This window comes from Plasmodium brasilianum, chromosome 1 (genome assembly GCF_023973825.1).
Source record: "Plasmodium brasilianum strain Bolivian I chromosome 1, whole genome shotgun sequence".
Taxonomy (NCBI): domain Eukaryota; phylum Apicomplexa; class Aconoidasida; order Haemosporida; family Plasmodiidae; genus Plasmodium; species Plasmodium brasilianum.
In genome coordinates this window covers 210,173-233,073 of record NC_090114.1, presented here as the reverse complement: position 1 = coordinate 233,073, position 22,901 = coordinate 210,173, and the positions used below count along the sequence as shown (strand labels likewise).

Sequence of the window (22,901 nt, the reverse complement as noted above, 5' to 3'; positions counted from 1 at the left end):
TTATTTTCAAGGTGCAATAAAAAAAAATATTCTTATAAATCATACGAAGAATAAATTCCTCTTAAAAACGTAATGTTATTATAGTTATAAAATTTTAGTGATAGAATACACAATGGAAGTATAAGCAAATTAAATATTTAAGAAAAACATAAAAAAAATTAACAAATAATATACATATAATTAAATGAAACGTTCTGTGCGTTACCAATCTTCTCTTTAATATTATTATTATTGGAACCTGATCTTCATTATAATGTATTAATATAATACATATATGTATATATATGAAATTAATATGCATTTAAAATTACAAATTATAAATTTAACTTAGGGTATTACTGATAAAATTAGTTATTATGGATTCAAACAAAAAATATTGCTTAGAATTTAGAAAATTGATATTTTAATAATTAATACAAAAAAATTAAATTTGTTTTTATATGGAATAAAATATTTCTATTATTAATGAATAAAGAATTAACATTAATTTTTTATAAATATGCTTACAGAAATAAAAAAATTAATATATACTAGGAATATTTTATAATAATCTTGATTTCTTTCATTATGTATCACGCATGATTTTTTCTTTTTATCTATTATTACATTCTGAATCTTTGTTCCCTCATTATATCCGAATATTTAAGAAATATTTTTTATGGACATCGTATTTTTTATATTAAATACCATCAGAATATTTTTTGGGTGTATACCTATGAATTTAAAAAATATATTTTGCTGATGTTAAAACAGTTTTGTCTAATTCCTCATCATTAACTGTGAAATTTACATTTGTATCGTCTTTACTTATCCAATTATGTATTTCCTTTTTAAAGTTGTCTTCTCCTATAAGCCCCATATTTTCTTTATTTTCCAAAACATCTTTGTTAACATCAGTTATGTTTTTTTCAATTTCTGATTTTTTCGCTAAATTCATTTCTGTCTTCCATTCATTTATAGAACTGTCAAAATATGATTCCCTATTATATATATACTCCTCTTTTTTGCATTCTTCTAATACCATCATAAATAGGAGTATACAAATTTTTACTAATACTTTTTTTTTTACATATTTATATAATTCTTGATAACATTCTTTGTATACCAATTCTTCCATATTTATTGATGATACATCATATATAGTTTCTGCAATTTCGAAAGTATATAACCTATTCTGTAACTGCTCTTCCAATCTTTTAAACCAGTCTTGTTTCAAATATTGTTCTATAATAGTACCCTTTTTTAATATCCATTGTTTCCATATATCTTTTTCTCTTCGTAAAAATGAAAAGTTGTGATTTTCATTAGAAGATTTTTTTTCTAATTCTTTCATTTTTTCGACGTAATCTTGTAGTTCTTTTTTCCATTCATTTTTCAAATTATTAAAACAATTTTCTTTTTTCAAAATTTCTGAAAGATTTCCATGTCTTTCTATCCATTTATTCCATAGCAATTTTTGTTGTTCAACATCATTTAATCTTTTAATATTTTGCATTATTAGTTCATCTTTTGTTAAATAAGAATGTGTGTTGTATTTCTCATTTGTAAGCTGTTCTATGCATATTGATAAAAATTCTCCTTTGCTGGATTTCCATTCTTCATTTCTGAATTCTTCGAGCACTTCCATATGTATTTCTATAATAGTTTTTGTTCTGTCCTTTTTTCTCTTTGATATTTTGGTGTTTTTGTTCACGTTATGTTCATGTATTTTAATGTTTTTTATGATTTGTTCATCATTATGTAAGAAATCTTCCTCATGTTCGTGCGTTAAAAACTTACTTTTTCTAGCAGCATGTAAAGGTGTTACTATTCTAAGTAATTTTACTTGTCTTTTTTTTATCGTTTTTTTTTTTTTAATCATCCTTATTAAATTGTACTGCAATATAGGAAAAAGAGATTTATAAAAAATTTTATTACAGTAATAGTGTGTTTATCATATATATAATACATATAATTTATATTACTTTAATAAAAAGGAAAAATAGTATAACTATTGGAAAAAATATTAAAAAAGATGATATATATATGATGGATGTGTTTCCTCCTAGATCTGTAAATACATTTTAAATATTATATTATTTAGTATAGTTATGTCAAAAAAAGGGAAATAGAGAATTAGTGGTACAAGTAATTATAGAGAGTGGGTATTGAAATATAGAATTTGGGACAACAATGGATTCATTATATGTTGACAAATCAGATTTAAGATCATTACTTAAAAATATTTTTTCAAGTAGAGGATGTATTGTTCCTTGTGGAGTTTCTAAATGTTTGAGAACTTGGAATATTATATCTTTTTTTAAGGAAATATCTTCAGATTGAATTTTTGATGTTTCATCTTCAATAGCTTCAGTTTCTAAAGGTATATCAAGTTCAGATTTATCAGAAGATTGAGATTCTTGTTCGACAGTAGTTCTATCTATCTGCGTATGTGCAGCTGATGTTGAACTTTGTTCTAGTATATCTTCTGTACAAATTTCTTTTCCTTCATACGAATCTTGAGAATATGGAGATTTATCCAAGTCTGCACTTACGAGTTCATGAAAAGTTTTATCCCTGAATACATCACATCTTTCGTCTGTTGGAAAATGGATTTGTGATGGTATTTCTAGGGATTTCTTAAATATGCTATTTTGATAAAAACCTACTCTTCTTTCTTGAATCCATGCATTATATTCTTTAAATTTATCTATACATTCAGGTTCACGGTTACATTTGTACAAATTTTCATCTGGTGTTTCATAGGGTTTTAGAGATTTTAGACGACTATTTTTTTCTTCACAGAAATCATGTGCTGTATATGATAATCTTAAAAGGTCTCTTTCATCTTCTTTTAATATAAAAGGACATATTCCATGTTTAGTAGGCTTGTTAAAGTATCTACTTAAAAATTCTTTTAGTAATACTTCCCATCGTCTTTGTGATAAAATATTTGGACGTGCATTCTTTTGTATAATTAGAAAATTCACCAAATTTAAGCATTCTTTCCGAAAAACTTCTTTTTTAATACCAGTTCTGCTTAAGGAACTAGTTTTACTTATAATATATTTTATTTTATTCACTATATTATGTGAGGTAACCCAACTGTTCAATTCTAGACGTTCTCCCTTTGAGAACTAGATTCAAAAAAAAATAATTAGGAAATATTTAGATATTGATTTTTATGTTAGTTGTATTATTATTTTTTTTTATAATATATAGATAATTTATTGACATATTCAGTTATATTAAAAGAAAATTAATATTACTATGGATTGTGAAGCTCCCATAATGACTTTACATTATTTATGCAGATCGTTGAAAATAAACATCTAGAAAAAAAATTAAAATTTTTATGTTTCTACTTATCAGTAGTATAATTTACAATTAGTACGTATTAATTTCCAGAAACTATAAAATTATCAACTACATAGGAATTTATTTGAGAACCATAAAATAATTGAATATACCAATATTTATTTTATATGGTTTTTATCGTTTTTTTACCTTAAATAAATATATTATAACTTGAGATATATCATAATCATGTTTTGATATTAAATCGCCATTATGTATTTATTTGTCTATAAAGTTCATATTCTTTTTATAAAGAAAAATCCAGGTAGATATGATTAAAAAATTACATATAAGTAACCATAATAGACAAAATATGCATTATCGTGTAAACATATCCTTAAATATGTATTGTGTCTTTTTTTTTTTCTTTTAGATTATCTAAAATAATGAAAACTATAAATAAAATAATTGTTAGTAGTGATAGCATCTTTTTTTTTTTTTTATTGTGTTACTTTTGTTGTTTATTTCTAATATAAGCTGTTATAATTTTATAATTATGCTGCTAATATTTTTTTATATTAAATACAATATATGGAGAAATCAACACTAATAATATATGAATTATTATATGTTGTTTCTATGTTTCTCGTAAGTACATGCTGTCAAATGTCCTTATAACACTTAATATTGAATATATATATAAATTGGGTAAAAATTAAATATTTATGGTATATATCCGTGAGTAGCTTTAAAATAGTATAAATTATTATATGCATATATACTTCTGTATATGGCTATTGCCACATTTCGATAGAAATGTTTTCTGTTGCTCAAAATTTATTTATCGAAATACATAATTACATATATTAATTAATGGAAATATATTTTTTTACTTGCTACAAAATATGAAAAATTATTAGGATATACTTATTTTAATATTAATTATACTAATATATGTTTTAAGATGAAATATAAAAAATAACTTTGTAATAAAACTAAATAATATAAGGTCATATAAATAGAATAATATAATACATTAAATAGTACCAGAATTAATGAAATCTTATGGTTGAATTTCTGTAATTATTAGTACATATATTAGAATTAATATAAGAATTTAAGGTTACTTATTTTTTGATGTTTACTGTATTTGATAGCTTTACGAAAAATTATTTTTAAACCACTATTATGTATTTACTCTGCATGCAAATAAGGAAGTAATGTATTAATTCATATTATTTTTAAAACATGAACTAGTATATAATATTAAATAACAATTAAAATGTATTTACAACAAAATAGGTTATTCTGTGATAATATGCATATATTTTATTTTTTTTAATTTTAATTATTTAACTAAAACAGATTCTTAAGCGTTAGATTATTTTGAGTAAAAAAAAAAAAAAATATATATATATATTTATTTATTGATAATTAATTTTTGTAAATATTTAGATTGCATCCTTGGAAGTATAGTAACTTTGTAAGGGAACAAATACATAATATTATATTTCATATAACTTTAATTATTTTTGGAGACTTAATATTTATAAAGTTATTACTATTTGTGTTACAATGCAGAAGGAACCGTAATGCTGGGAAATAATTGCTTATCACTGTAAAAGTATTTTTAATGTAGTATTATTTATTTATATGCTTATGTTTTTTGATTATGTTATGACTTTAATATATGCTCTTGAGCTACGTATGTGTAAAGACAATAAATATAAAATAATATAATACTTATAAAAAAAATCAGAAAAATTACTAAATGGTATATCTTCTTAAATTATATTGTTATTTTTTTTTATTTGTTATGTACATATTAAAACTTATATATATTTTTCGTATTTGTAAATTTACATCATTTGAAATATTTCTGAATTACTGAAATTGAATGTATTAATTTTTACTACTTTTACTGTTAACTCTATATTTTGTATATGTTAATATTTGTACTAATTAAGTTTATTTAAATGAAATGAAATATAATAAAATATGTAGATGCTTGTGAAGATTTTTCACTTTTAAATAATGATACAAAATAAAATTAAATAGAAATTATTGTTATCAAAAATTGTGGTACAAAATAAAATCATATAAAAATTATAATTTTAAAAAATAATGATATAAAATTAAAAAAGTAATTTTCGGATCTAATTAAAATTTATATTTCCTTAAGGACAATAAGTATACGTTATAAATTCAATTTTTTATATATGTTACTGATCGTGAAAAGCTGTGAGCGAACAAATGTCATCTCAAGCACTTGTTGTAATTAATACAATAAAAAATGTTGTACGAAATGTTATTTTTTCATTTATTATTACTATTACTATTATTATTATTATTATTAAGATATAAAAATTAATATCTTTTAACTATAATTATAGGTTTTAATAAAATATAACTTTTATAAAATTATAATTATTTATAGGATAACATACTTAAAATCTGTAATTATTATCTTAATATGTAGAGGCGCGAATTATATATATATTTTGAACATTATGTATTGTCTATAAAGCTTAAACATTCCTTATTTTAAGAAATCATATATTTTTTTTTATATTTTTTTATAAAAAAAATATTAATAACAAAATTATTTAGTTAGTGTACTGTATTAAATAGTTCAATTCTACGTTTTGTATAATTATGAATTAATTTAAACATTTTATTTTAATGAAGTTATTTTTTTTTAAATCAAAATTTACATTAAAGTTATAGATTAACTTTTTAAGGTAATTTTTTTTTTATGGATGATATAAAATGCATTATAGTTATATGCATTATTTTTAGTATTGATAAATCTATACTAAAATTTTTTTTTTTAAATAAATAAAACAATCGCTATCTTTAGAAGTATATTATAGGTATCCTTAATAATTATCTAAGTGAATATATTACTAAATTAAAGATATAAATTATGGGGAAAAAAATTAAGTCTCTATTATTTGTTAAAATTTTTTGTTTTGTCCTTTTAAGTTGGACAGGTCTTTTTTACATTGATAAGGTATGATAAAATTATTTAAGTATATTAGTAATATTCATATTTTTAGTGTTTTATTTTTAATACCGTTTTTTGCAATTACATAATATATTCTTTTAAATACAAAATTTCTTCTTAATTTTTGTAGAGTACATTTAACAAATGCATTGATGAAAAATACAACTATGTTAGGAAATTAAATAAAAGAACTTGTAGATTACTATCAAAGAGTAAAAAAAATAGTAATTCAGGTATTGTTTGGCTAAAAGAAATGTCAAATAATGGTGAGAGCGAAAAAAAATATGTATCTACTGGTGAAAAAGTGGCCAAAGTAAAAAACAAAAATTCTAATATAAGTTCATTAAAAAAAGGGCAATATTATAAACAAGTTATTGATTATAATAATGGATTCTTTGATGGAAAGCATTTCCAATTTGAAAGAAAATTGGTCAAAAAAATAGATCATGATGATTATATTAAAAAAAATAGGATGATTGCCACGATAGCTTCAGAAAAACTAAAATTTAGAAAATACCGATATATTGTTTATATATTTATTCCTATTTTATTGGTGGGAATAGGAATGCCTATATTACAAAAATATAAATGTTTACCACAACCAGGAGATAGAATTTATGAAGCATTGAAGTTAAAGGATTGGTGGGACAAAGCATTGAACGCCGTGATAGGTAATGCTCGACATCATTTTTTTTACATAGCATATGGCGTAATTTTGATTGCAATAGTTATATTAATAATTACAGTTATTTTTAAGATCCTTACAAATAAGGAGAAATATAATAAAATTAAATTGATGGCCCAGTTAAATGAATAATATGTAAAATGCTAATTTTATTAAAGAAATCTTTAATAAGAAGTAATATCTTTAGATATATACTTTTTTTATACGTATACATAATGCTTAAATTATATAAGTACAGATACAGGTACCTAGTCATTTTGATATATATCAATAAAACATATATTTTTTTTGCTTATTGGTGAATTTTTATGTTTTAATGTTTTAGTATTTTTATTTTAATATATACTTTAAGTTTAATTAAAAATTATGTTTTAACGTAAACTTGTATCTTTAAATAAATATTTAAGAAAAATAAATAATGAATGTTAAACATAATATTTTATAGCACATACCACATATTAAATTGAAGTGTTATAATTTGTAAATAAAGAAGAGTATTTTTCTATTTTTTATCTTGCTATATTATGGCGATTATTTGATATTATAATAAATAAATGTGTTATTATTTATAAATTAAAACAAAATGTGTCTTATTTGAATATAATAAAATAAAATGAACGTGGTTAGTATAGTTGGTATATATATATATATATTATTTGAGAGACCTTAATATTTAATGTATAAAATGTGTTTTATGAGAAATGTGTTATAAAACATATTTACTGTAAAATGACTTTTAACAAAAATTCTTCATATTCCATGATTTATAAAGGAATATGGAAAAATGTAATGAAATGATATCTTTAAGTAATATCGTTTATTTGTAATTATTTCAAAACATCGTTTCTCTAAATACAAATAATTAAATGAATAGTTAAAACTATTTAATTTTTTATTATTTTTCTTAAATGTGTCTAGAATTTAAAATTTCAGATATATTTAAATATGCATATTCAAAATTTATTAATAAATACACTTGTATTTTTACTTATTTTTTATGTAGTCTAAGGATTAAATTAATAATTTATATGTAATAATATATTAATAGATAGTGTACGAATTCCGTTTTTTTTTCTTTTTCATAATAATAATATTTTATATATGGATATATGTCTCTAAAAAGATAAAATATAGTTAGAGTAATTAAAATAAATATATATTTTCTACAGTCATATAATATTGTATAAGTGCATATATATATATAAATCTCTAGAACATATATTTTTACATAAATTATGAATCTATAATTATTTAAAGTAACAACTAAAATATAAATAATTTACATATACTATGAAATATACAGAATTGTACCAAGATAATATTTTAAGATTAAATATGTAATAATAAATAATTCAAATATTATATATTTTCTAATTATTGTAATAAATTTTAAAATGTATTCAGAATATATTTTAACAGTGAATATATTTTTAATGTTTATTACTAGCCTTAGATTCGTTTATTGGATAATTATATTATATATATATTTAAAAAAGAATTATTATAAATCTGTGAATGAATCTCCGTTAAAACACTATAAAGATTGCTAAAAAGTTGTGAATCATAAGACATTTTAATAATATATATAATTACACTAAAAAATATATATAATATCATATACAAATTTGTGAAGTATATAGCTGTAGAAAATACTTTATGTTTTTTTGTTAAATATAAAAATGTTTTAACTATATATTTAAATTTAACAGATCCGTGTTTATTGTTTGAGCTCACTAGGATTAAACTTAATTTTTTTTTTTAGTGTACCTTTTTTTATAGTTTTGGTGGATTTATATGTTTTTCAAGGTTATTATGTTTTAAGGTATGAGATTTATTTTTTGAATTATGTTGAAAGTTCTTTGAACCATTGTTTTTGTTTATTAGACCATATATTCAATTTTTTAACGTTTTATATTTATGTTCTTTCTCTATACTTGATTCAATATTTAATAAACTGCTATGTCTTATATTTAATGTATTAGTTCGTTTGTATTCTTCATTCTATGTTTTATCACTTATGATTACCTAAAAATAAAGGTACATTTATTCAATATAAATATATAGTATATTTATATAATACATTAATAAAACATTTTTCTACGCAAAAACAGATAGAATGACAATGAAGAATATATGCATTTTAAGTACAATTTGTAGGATGCTGATCCGAATATATGAATGTCCATATTAGAATAAAAAAAATAATAGCTTTGGTAAAAGAAACATGCATATTATTTATATCTTGTTTTATAATAAAATTTTGTCAAGTTATCAAAACGCTTGCAATAATTTATATATTAAAAATATATATCTTCTATAATAACGAGTATATTGTTGATTTATTTTTTGTTTTAATTTTTATATTTTGTCAATATGAAAAATCTTTAGGTTATGTTTTAGAGTTCACATAATTCTAGAGCACACTGAAGAATAAAAAATAATATAAATAAAAAAAAATATTTGAGTAATCGTTTTATATAAAATATTATTTATTCATATTATCCAAATAAAACAAGATTTAATAAGTGTTTACAAGATATGGTAGTATTAAAATTACTATTCGTCACGTAAACAATTTGTTTCAAATAAACACATATATATGTATATCATATATGGTTGAAATATTGTATTAATAAGAATATAACAAAAAATAAAATTTTAATAATAAAATAATTTTAAGCATACAAGTACAAAATAAATTTATAAAAACTTTTTTATTAAACTCTTTATTTGGAAATTGTATAATAAAAAATGTTTATGAATTATCTACTAGTTATCCTACTGAAATGTTTTTTAAAATTATTTTTGATAAAAATTATTAATGAATAAGGAGAAGAATTATATAATATAATAGTAACAAAATTATAATATATTACATACATTTATATTATATATTGTATTAATTTTATACATAAATTGATATTAAGTAATTAATAAAAACTCTGTTTACAACATATAACTATTTAGCATATTGTTTTACTTTTATGTTATTAAAAATATATAAATTTTTTATTTAGTATAATAAATTGACAATAGTTTCGGTTAATTCCTACTATGAGATGCATATATATATATATATATATATATATATATATATATATATATGAATTCAGCGATTCTAATAATATAGTGCCAAAAAGCGTTTTCGCACTATATGATTTGTACTACTGATTTATGATGATATCTATAGTACAAAAAGAATGATATATATACAGAAAAAAAATAAATTAATGAGTAATATATTTTTTTAGATATATATTTTTTTTTTCAAAAGTTTTTTATATTATTAATGTGCATTAAATTTTTCTTTTTTTTTTTTGTATTTTCGGAAATATACTTTCAATTCAAGTTTTTTTTTGTATTAGGTTTATTTAGTATTTCATAGATATAATTTTGTAATATATTTTTTTTTCTAATTCTCTTAGGAAAATAAATTCAAAGAGTTAAGTAAATAAATTTTGAATATTTTTAGACAAAATTTAAGTAGAATGAAATTATAGTTGATAAAACTGAAATTAGAAAAAAAAGAAATAATAAAGAAATATTATTATATTATGTTTATACGAAATTGTTTATATTTTATTTATTTAACATTTTAAAAATATTCGTAAAAATTTATTTTTCTTTGATATATTTTGTATTATATTGTTTAGGTATATGATGAAAATTATTGTATGACACTGCAATTTATTTATTACATTTATTTTAAAATAATAAATATTTAATATGAATCATTGAGGATTTTTTCATGAAACTAAAAATTTATTATTTATTTATTTACTTATTAAAAATATAACATACATTATTAAAATTGATATATTGAATATATATATTAATAACATAATATAATTTAATAGTAATGTTGAATGCATAAAAAGTAATTAAAAACATAAATATACGTAAATGTAATAATATTTAAGAAAACATAGTTCTTTAAATAACAAATAATAGTTCCTTAAATAAAAAATTCTTCTTTTTTTTTTTATTTAATATGTAAAAATGTCTAATGTATGAAGTGTTGTATATATTATAAAAAAAGGTATTTAAGTTATTTAAATTTATAGTTCATATAATTTCATACTACATTTCATTAATGTGAGTATATTATAATATGGAATACGTATTTAAAGAATAATATATGCTTAAAATAAAATAAATATGTTTTGATGCTAAATATATTTTAGTTTTACGTATATACTTATACGGATGAATATAGAGTTACATCATGCTATAAAAATATCTTATTTTATATTTGTTTGAACTGAATATAAAATAAATTACATTTATCCATTTTATCGTAATTTGAAATAAGTGATATATATTTTTGTGTTTAATTAGTGTCATTTAATTTTACTGGATTACATATTTTCGTTCTATATATAATATGTTTAATATCATGTCATATAATTATAGAGCTTGTTTTTCAAAATATGATTGCTCATTTAATCACATATCAGTCATTTTAACTAAGAAAGTATAAAAATTATTATATTTTTATTAATTCTTCGTTAATATATAATATTTTTTTTGTAATTACTAGTTTTTAGAAAATACAATGAAAATGTTATTTTTTTCTTTACCTAATGATAGGGTTCTACATATTTATTTTACTGAATATTCCTTATATATATATTATATAGATTAATTTTTCATAATAAATATTATATATCGTAACTATGTTAAGCGTGTGTAATAACTTTAATGTTATTTAATTATCGTTAATGTGTTTTTATACCTTCTCTTCCTATTATGGAAATATAAATTTCCCGCAAATTATTTTTTTTTAATTTTAATTTGTTTTTCTTACTTTGCTAAAATAGCTAATATATGTCTTTATGTAAGAAGTTTCTATAGTTCTTGTAGTTTAATACTAGACAATATTCTATGATTTTTCAATATTATTATTAAATAAATTTATTTTATAATTTTTGCTTTTTTGTATTTTTTTTTAAATACAATTCAGTTAACGTGTTTACGAAAGTATATTATGAGAACAAATATATCTATTTTAGAACATATATAAATTAGAATTTTGTAAAGTATGAAATGTAATACAATGTATGCTATCATAATATTAACTTATTATTTACAGAATGTTCAACATCTTTGTATATTTTCTTATTGGAGACAAAGAAATAAGCTCAAATTAAGTAAATTATTATAAAAAAAAATAAAATGTTTATGGATGAAACTCCATCAGATCAGCAATTCCTCATTATGATAAATTACAGGAATTCTATAATAAAATGCTCGTTTTTAAGTAAAATAATTTAAAGTTTTAGAAAAAATAAATATATAACATATTCCGATAAATATTTATGTAATTACTGGAAATAAAGATATAAATACATGTCCAGTAAAAACATAAGGTTTTTCTTCTTGTAATAGTGATTTCTCTACTGAGTTTTTTTCAGGAAGGGAAATACACCAATATTCAATAGTTTCATATAGTGTATTAACGTATTTTAAGAATGTTACTCTTTTGTACGACATTAAGAACTTTATAAGAACCATACGAGTTTTTAAAGTTTTGCAGTTATGTACAAAACTAATTTTTATTTTGTACTGTACATATATTTATATGACTGTCATATAGTCTATCACATTTTTCTGAATAAATTAAATGACCTTATGTATTAGTACAATTATGGATATTTTCCAGAAATAACAAAAAATTCAATTTGTATATTATATTATAGAAAAGGAAATAATATTAAACATTTCTTTTTTAAGAGGGAAAAAATATAGGTTTCTATATGTAAATTATATATGAAACATAAAAACAAATAATTACACACAATAAAAAATTCGGCATTTAAACGATTATTTTATTTTTTGTGCATATAGAAATATAAAGTTAGTATAAATATGAAAATAATTTTTTGAAAATTGAAATATGATATTATATTTAACATTTTTATTTTTATGTACTAATTATGAATAGATTTATTTCTTAAATATATATGAAATATAAGAATAGTAAAATTTATTGATATGTATTTATATAAGAACACAGTATAACTATATATATATATACTTAATATGGAAAGAATTAAATTTGTTCAGAGGAAATTAAACTGTATATTTATGATTTATTAATTTAGATAAAATATAAATGATCTACAGAAATAAATAACAATTTTTTAAAAAGGAGGCAGAAAATAATGCTTATAAACAATGAATGTTTCTAAAAGGAAATACTGTATTTATAAGAAAATGTTTAGCATGGTTTTATTATATAGTATGTTTATTATTTATAATTTATTTAATAACTCATATGCATAGATTATTATAAAATTTTAAATGGATTAAACTGTAATATATACAGAAATATTAAATGAGAGAAAAAAGGTTACATGGACAAAATGTTCTATAACTTAAACGTAACTACATATATTATATTAGATATACCAGGATGACAATGAAATTACTTTAAATAAATATAAATGCACTAATATTGTTTTTTGTACAATTCTTTTTTTTTTAATTTCTTGAATTTTTCTCAGAAAAATTATATTTTAAGAAGAAAAAATTAGAAAGTTCCACATTAAATAATAATATTAATTTCATATGTATATAATTTTTTGTTAATTTATTATTTTTTGTCAATTATAAAATGTCGAGAATATAAATCTCTTAAGAAAGAGAAATATTACTGCTAAAGATATTTTTATCAAAATATTATTTAATGTTCATTAAGTTACAATCTCTTAAGCATGTTAATAATATAATATATTTCTAAATGAATAAACTAAAAATAATTTTTTTGTTTAAAATATATCAGCAGTAAAATTGATAAATCATATATTTTACAAAATTATTTTGTTGTTTATTTTTATTTTCTATGCACATATATTAGGATGTATAAAATATTCATATTGTAAATATATTTTATTCGAAATACCTATTATATGGTACTATTGTATGCAAGATTTTTATACGAATTTTAATTTAAATTTTATTTTATTTTTTATTTTGTTATCTGATACAAAAGTATGAATTAATTAAAAAAATATAAAGTAGATAAATTTTAAAACTTTTCAATTAGAAATAATGATATAAACAAGAATAATTTTGAAATTGTAATATTCATAGTTATGATACAAATATAAAAACTCTCTTTTATTTCCCTTTAATATATATGTTTATTCGTATGTTAAGTATTATCCTTTAATTATGATTTTTTTATACATAATAAATAATAAAGAATGCAACATTCATAATTAATATAACATAAAATTTGTAAAAGCGATACTTTTTTTCTTTTTTATTAATATGATTTTATTGTTATGATAATTTATATTTATAACAGTAATAATCATTTGTTCAGAAATATAATGCTTATCAAAAAAGAATTATTAATAAGAAAATATCAGTTAAATTGGATATCATTTGGTTGCTATAAATAATATTGTATTATTTATATTGTATTTTTATTTAATCTGAATATTTTCAAATATTAAGAGATCATATATATATTTTTTTTATTTTATTTGAAAAGGATTAATAAAATAGTTATTTAATTAATATATCATGTGAAATCATTAAATTATATATTTTAAATATTTATAAATTAATTCAAATAAAGTTATTCCAAATAATGATTTTTTATTATAAGTTGCACTAAGGTCGAAATTTAATAACAAAATTTTAGAGTTTTCTTACATTTTCTATGCTGTAAAATATATTCTTCTTATATATATATTATTAATTTACACAAAAATAGTAAAAAAAGATATAGTATCCTTTGAAATTAAAAGGATATTATATTATTATTAATTTTTTCTTAAAATGATGTATTTCTGTATTAAAAATCTATATTATGAAACAGCAAATTATAATATTCTTTTTATTAAAATTACGTCCTTTATCCTTTTAACTAGGATATGTCATAATATTAATGACGTTGTATTGTATCATTAATTAAAGTTACCTTTGTTATTTATTTTTTGTTTTTTTTTTATTTTTATTAGTATTTGTTTTTACCGCGAAATAATTTATTTTTTTAAATCATAAATATTTACTTTGGTTTTTTTAATGTACCTTTTATAATTATTTGGGTCAGAAGAACAATGTTTATAGGATATTAAATACTAGAATTTATCGATTACTAGTAGAACATAAAAACAAGAAGCGTTCAAACATTGTATGCATGAAAGGATATATACCAGATTTTAGAGCGTGTGAAAAAATGTATATGTCTAATAGTAAAAAGGGAACAATATGAAAGAATAAGCAACTATGTAAATGTTCATTAAATATTAGAGGAGGCTATATACAAACTAGGGGAGGTAAATAGATTGAATATAAGGGAGGAAATACATATTTTAATAAAGGTTTATTTAACAATAAAAATTATGAAAAGGCATTTAGGGAAGTTGAAAAGGCTGATTCTAAATTTATAGGAAAATGTATACGAAGAAAGAATCGTGTATTTTTTGCTATATTTATGTTACAATTAGTATTTTGAGTGGCATATTCTATATTATATGTTATTCTTACGATTTTTGGTGGATGGATAGCTCATAATTTTTTACTTAAAATTCTTTCACCGTTATACATATTATGGATTATACTTTGTGTGTGGTTTCTTTATATCTTCAGAAAAAATGTAAAATATGTAAAGTTAGTTCGTTTAAAAAGTGATTTGAATTAGACAGCATATCCATCTTAACAAAGGGGACTTTTTTATAACAAGTAAAATCTATAATTTCCTAATTTATATATACAGATAACAAACATACCTATAAATTCGTAGATTTAATAGGTAGATCTGCATGTGACGGTGTTCTTTGAACTTCAACAATAAGAGGTTACACTTTTAATTTTTTAGTAAATCTGAATGTTTTAAAATTATTCACATTTTATTTTAATCTATCTTTTCATTTTATCACAGTATTGTCATTTATATATATAATTCTTTATATAACAATATTTTTTTGAAAAATATACGTAACTTGATACAAATATGTAAAAACAAAATTTATATAATTTTACTGACATTAGTGGCAATTTATATTTAAATTATAAAAAGAGTAATCTTGAATATATTTTTTCTTATTCTATTCTTAAATTGCTATTTTCTGGAGTAATAAAAAAATGTACGATTTTTTTTATTAATTCCGATTATACGTGTCTTGTATATCGTATGAAGAAAAGAAGTGAATAAATATATATATATATATGTATACTTTTTTTTTATTTAATTTTTTTGCATATAAATAACAAATGTATTGTGAGTTTTATCAATCTTATAACAATACTATTTTTTTTACTTAAATGCAAAATTGTTTTATAAGAGCTAAGAATAAATTAAAAAAAAAAAAGAAAATAAATGAAACTTAATTAGATCATATGTGTAATTTCAGATCATACATATGATAACTAATTTTTACTTATTTTGCTTAGTTGTCTTTTTATTGTTATAAAATAATTTGTTTAATTAATAATGAAAAAATTTTATAAAGCATAAAAAGATATAGAACATTTATAACATTTTATTAGTAAAAGATGAAAGGTAATTAATGTTATTTTTTATTTTAATAATTTTAATCATATAAATGCTCCTAATGAAATATAAATATTATTATATTTACTCATTATTTTACTTTACATTTTCTGGTTAATAGTAGGATGCTCTATGTAATTTAACATAAAATATTAGTTATATTGTTTTTTAATTGTTTTTGAATGAGCACCCATCCTAATATTTATGTATATGAAAAGCAATAAATATTTAATGAATCAAAGTGGTTATTTTATTTGTGGTTGTTCTATATTTTGCTTTGCATATTTATTGAATTTTTCATTTAATAATAGGCACATTAGTTAATTTAACATCCTTACTTTTTTTGTTAATATTTTTTTACTGGAAAATATGTAATATTATATAGTAAGTGAATGCGTTAAATTAGTTTTGAACATAATAAATCAATTGAAAAATTAATATCAATAAAGGGCAAGGGTAAAATATGTGTTATTGTGTATAAGCACATAGATTAAAGTAGAAGAGTTATTCATTTTGGTGATCTATTAAAGTATGAATGTTTTTGTTGAAATATTTTTAGTAGATCTATTACTGGAAATAGTATAGTTGAAAATACGAAGTAGATTTATGGCAAATATAATTGTAAAAGTGTTAATCCATGAACTAATATGAAAATAAAATTTTGTATTAAAATATATTTGGTATATTATCATATGTTTTAAGAACAATATTGAAATTAATAAAGTTATATGCTCCAACATTATATAATATACAAAACTAATTTGAAGAAGCATAAATTATTATTATAAAAGACATATTCAGGAGAAATAAGAATTAAAAGTGGTATTATATCAAGGATAAGTCGAATAATATTAAGAGTTTCATATGAATAAATATATACATTAATATTTATTAATGTACATATATACAGTAGAAACATAGAAATATATACATATGATAATTCAATTAATATATTGTATGTATAACTTTTAAAGAGAAAATTATATTTTTCTCAAAAATGTGATAATTATTTATGAATGATATTTTGTTTTGGCTATTTTTAAATATCTTTATTTATAACATACACTAATATTATGTCGCATAAGCGGAAAAATAAATCTTTGAGTTTAACAATAAATTATGTTTCTAAATTACCATGAATATCAAAAATGTAATTGAAGAACAATTTTATTTGTTACAGTTATACATATAGCATTATATAATGACTACATTTTATGCTTTATCAAAGCTTTGAAAATAATATATATATTATATTTCTATTTATGATTAGAATAAATCTGAATATTTGAATTTATCCAATCTATTTTTAATCTGGAATACAGGATGCATATTAATAGCTCTATAAACTCCGAAAAATATAAGAATGATCTAAATTATAATTTAAAACTCATACTATAGTTATTTTTATAATGAGACATATGCATTAAGTTTCGATTAAAGTTTATATTACTATCTATAAGCAAAGGTTTTTTATTTATAGAAAAATTCTAATATTTTTTTATGTTATATTAGTTTTTGAATAAAACCGGATTTCATTACGATAACAATGCTTTGACAAGTATATTACAAAGTTTATGGATATTTAAATCATTGTATTACATAGTACATTTATTAAATACCTATGTAAGGTAAAAAGCATATTAAATGTGACATTTAAATATCTTATTATTATAATATGTTAATTGTTAGAATAATTTATTATAACTATAAGAATCACAATAAATTAAAAAAAGTTTCTCATTCAAAAATATTTTATATAATTATTTTTATGAAAAAAGTGCAACAGGAATAAATAAATATAATATGTAAAAACTCAGCTAGGTGCCCTTAATTATATATTGCATTTTTTCGTTGACAAAATTATAAATAAAATTTTAAATGTTTTATTATTTATTATATAAATAAAATTTTATTATTCATTATATCAATATGGAAAAATAAATTTAACTTATATATCTTTAGAGAAAAATATATATATAAAAAAAGTAAAAAAGAAAAGGTTTGAGAAAAATAAATATTCATTAAAATGTTTGAATAGATGAATAAATTAGCATACCAACTTTTTTGTTGTATAATATAGAACTTAAAAGATTTTGTAATTTATTTCGTAATAAAACTTTCATGCTCCTTTATTTACGGAATTACATGTATAAAACCTTTTTTTATGTGAAAAATTCAGTTTAACTATTTAAAATAGGAATAGATGAAATAATAATATGTTTAAATGATCCTAAGAAAATGTTAAGTATAATGTTACAATATATACTTAACGTGTAATGAAATGAAAACATGTTATGTCATGTTTAACAGCTTAACATTGTAATTCAAAAAAAATATTTTAATTGTAATAATTATTTATTTTATTTTTCTTTTTTTAAATTTATAAATTTTATCTTTTAATTTTTTTAACATATAGAAGTAAACTAAATTTTTTTTTTTTTTTTTTTTCAATCTGTAATATTTTTTTCAGTAAAAAAAAAATTATTATTATTATCGGGTCTATTCTAAATATACAATAAGTAAAATTATCAGAATATATAATAATATTCTTGTTTTAAGAAATTTTTATACTATATGGAAATGTTAATTGTTTATATTTCTTTTTTAAAATGAATTTAAAAAAAAAATAACATATTATGAATTATTTCTGTATTTTCTCTCAAAAAAATTAATAAATATTCTGTTTTCATAAATACTAATGTTATCATCCTTATATATATCATAAATATATAAGTATTCTTTTTATTGCTTTCGTTTGTAATAATTTGAGGATATAAATATTTTTGAAATTATTGAATTGAATACGACATTTTTATACTAAATAGCATTTTACATTATTTTCTTATTTTATATTGATATATTTCCACTTATATGGGTATTAAGATTTTTAAAAGGAACAAATATAATGTTGAAATTGAGAATTTTTAAGTATTCCATTAAATGGTAATAAATCTTGTTCTGATTTAGATTTAAATTATTATATAGTAAAATCACTGGACAAAAATATAGCGGTCATGTTGCAATACTTTTAAAAATATACTTAAATTCTTATAATAACTTGTATCCAGGAATTTCATTTTAATATATAATAGTTTATAAAAGAAAATGTATTTTTTTAGTTATACACCAATGTACATTTCATGGAATAACATGTATATTTCATATCTTTTTTTTATTGTTTTTACTGTTTCCAATAATTAATATTATTTGTCTATAGGAGGAAATGCTAAAAAGAAGTGTAAAAAATATAATTATTATATAGAAACAATGTAAAACTATATAGATAGCTTTAAAATATATAAAAGTATACATTTCTATGTGTTATACTCACTTTTACATAAATAATAAAATTTTTGCGAGGATTGAATAATTTTTAATTTTATCTTATGTAACATTTTTCATCATATTATATTATTTTGTTTTTAATATGATAAATCTTACACGAAAAGAATTGTTAATAAATTTTAATTTTATTTTTAATGTGTAATTTTTAATATGAGCTATATATGAATGATTCAGTGTATTACATATAAAATAAAATGAAATTTAAAAAATCAAGTGTAATATAAAAAGATTCGTTTATAGTATGATGCACCTAAAATATAGTTAACATTTTTATTAACATATAATATTATTAGTATATACAATAATGGAAAATACTAAGTACCTCCATTTTATTAAAATATTTACTTTTTCTTTTTTAATTTGGGTGTGTATTTATAACAACGATGTGGTAATATAATATTACTTAGTATTTTTTCTTTTGTTTATAAATTTTATTTTTAAGAATAACATTTTCTTAGTACAGAAATATATATTCTTATGAATTGTAAATATCTAGGCTCTTTTATTTAGGCTAACTGTGGCAAATCAACAGATAAGACGTACTCGCTAGAGGCCATTCATGTTTAACAATTAATAGACTGCTATCAGGGGTTGGATTGAATGTAAAATGAACTGCAGTTACATCGGATGACAACGAATACACTAAATTAAAGAATGAAAGGAATGATTTATATAAAAATAGTGAAGGTCCTAAAACCGGAAGAGAAAAAGTAAAAGAAATTTTGTTAAAAACGAGGGAAGGAATGGATTACCTAAGAGAAAAAAGAATATTCTTAATATAATGGATGCCTTTTTTGAAAAAAATATATTCAACCTTTTAGGTCCCATAGATATAATTATAAATAATGTAGAAATTAATAAAAAGTTTGAAAGAAATATAATAAAAAATAAGGGGGATTTAGGAATTTCTACCACATTATTTATTTATTTTTGCAGGATTAGCACTTTTTATTATATGGATTACATTAGTTTCACATTGCGATTATGGAGATGTAAAAACAATGATTGCAAATTTATCAAGTACACTGTACCATATAATTTTTATATTTTTAATTTCTCTGATGGTTTTGAGTATATTAGTTTTTATTTATATTTCTATAAAAACTGTAAAATATGAAAAAATAGGGGGAAATAATTGTAAATGTTGTTATAATATTGTTAAATCCTTTAGTAAGAAATACATTTAATATGAAATATGAACATTTGTAGAATCCTTAAAATTACTGAATGCATAAGAAAAGTACATACAGTTATAAAAGTTTTATAACACCAAATACATATATATAACTGTTTTAGTATAAAATATAAAAATATGTATATTTAATATTTTGTGAATATGAATGTTTTATTTTTTAAATTTATCTTTAAGGGAGTTGTTTGAACATAATATTTTCGCATAAAAGTTATATGTGTATGTAAATGCATTTGTATACGAAATATATGCATGTTCCATAAATTTAATATAAAAAAGCAAATTTAGTATATTTTCTTTAAAATAATGGAAAATTAAATTTTATTTTTATTAAACAGTGCACTTACCTTGGTTTTATTACCCTTACGTTCATTTAGTCTAAAATGTTTGCTTCCTGACTTAAATGTATTATCTGCTCCATATTGATTGTTTATATCTTTCACTGTATTTAAAAAAAAAAAAAAAGAGTATATATTTTTTGGAGAGTTTGCAAAGAGAAAATTTAATTAATTTTAATTATAAATATTATTATGATAAATGTCCTACAGTACGTATTTAAGACAAAACTATTTTTATTATATCTTTTAATTATTAAATATTTTATGTATGAAATTATAGATATGTGATTAAATAATATTGTTTTTAACAATGAATTAATTACAGATAAATTCTATTTTGGAAAAATATAATTTATTTCATCTAAATATGATCTATATATACTTAATATATTGTATATTAAGAATTTACTTTATTTTTATTGGAATTAATGAAGTATGCATTATAATAAAATATTATATATATGTATATTCCACATTTAATTTTATTTTTTAGTTAATATTAAAAATTTAAGTACCTACTAAATTTCTTAATTTTATATATATATTATATATTTGTAAGAAATAATTATATTATATATATTGCAAATAATTATAAATAAAAATTACCGTTTATAATGGAAACAGCTATATTATTCATAGCACATTTTTAAGAAAAGATAACATAGATGCTTAAGGTCTCTATGTATATTCTTTTTTACGGGACATAGTGTGTATGATTATAGAAAGTTTATTGTAAATTTTTTTTTTTTTAATTTTTTATTCTTATTTTTTTTTTATATATATATTAAAATTCATAAGATTAAATACATATATGAAAATTAATATATATTTTTTTAACTTCATTTGAACTATATCTTTTTATAAAAGCTTTTTAAATTTATGTTAGAGAAAAAATAAAAATACCTTATATAAATTTGTGGTTGGTAAGAATGTAATATGACATATACAATAGTATATTAGATATTTTAATAACATAGCTATGTATAAATAAACATGAATTTTAAAATAAGGAGAAATTAAAAAACGATTTAAATTTTTTTTTTTTTTTTTGGACTTATTAACTAATAATATGCGCATCATATCTTAAATGAAAATTGTGAAAATGAACGTGATTATATGAAGTCATTTTAGTTTTTATATATTTTGTGGACCTGAAATAGAAATATTGAATTTGTAATTTAAAAAATTTAATAAAAAACTTTTATGTATCATAATAATAATATAAGTAATATAAAATTATCCATGATTGTAATTATTATTTGCGCAATACTACCTTGTGAAAAAAGTGTTTAAATTCTTTTTTTGCTATATTAAAAAACGAATGAGAATAATTAATATATATAGTTCACTTATATTTTTTTTTATAAGTTGCATTAAAATAATCCATAGAAATTATATATGAATTTAAAACATTTTCCAATATAAGATAATATTATAATTTTAAAAAAACAGAGTACTCAAAAAACTAAGAAAAAAAAACAAGAATATATTTATATAATATAAATTAAATAATACTAAAATGAAAGAAAAATATATGAATTTCTAAAATA

At 19.2% G+C, this 22,901-nt stretch overlaps 2 protein-coding genes across 2 annotated transcripts; one reads left to right on the top strand and one right to left on the bottom strand.

Annotated features, from left to right (window-relative positions):
* Nucleotides 1-721: 721 nt before the first annotated feature.
* MKS88_000398 (STP1 protein) lies at nucleotides 722-3,269 on the bottom strand (the record flags this gene model as incomplete). Its single annotated transcript, XM_067214992.1, has 4 exons — nucleotides 722-1,876; nucleotides 1,965-2,050; nucleotides 2,126-3,116; nucleotides 3,249-3,269. 4 exons carry the CDS (start codon nucleotides 3,267-3,269, stop codon nucleotides 722-724), a joined length of 2,253 nt encoding a protein of 750 aa, XP_067075638.1.
* A 2,933-nt stretch (nucleotides 3,270-6,202) lies between these two features.
* MKS88_000397 (fam-m protein) lies at nucleotides 6,203-7,100 on the top strand (the record flags this gene model as incomplete). The annotated part of the gene is made up of 2 exons (XM_067214981.1): nucleotides 6,203-6,289; nucleotides 6,414-7,100. 2 exons carry the CDS (start codon nucleotides 6,203-6,205, stop codon nucleotides 7,098-7,100), a joined length of 774 nt encoding a protein of 257 aa, XP_067075637.1.
* Nucleotides 7,101-22,901: the final 15,801 nt, after the last annotated feature.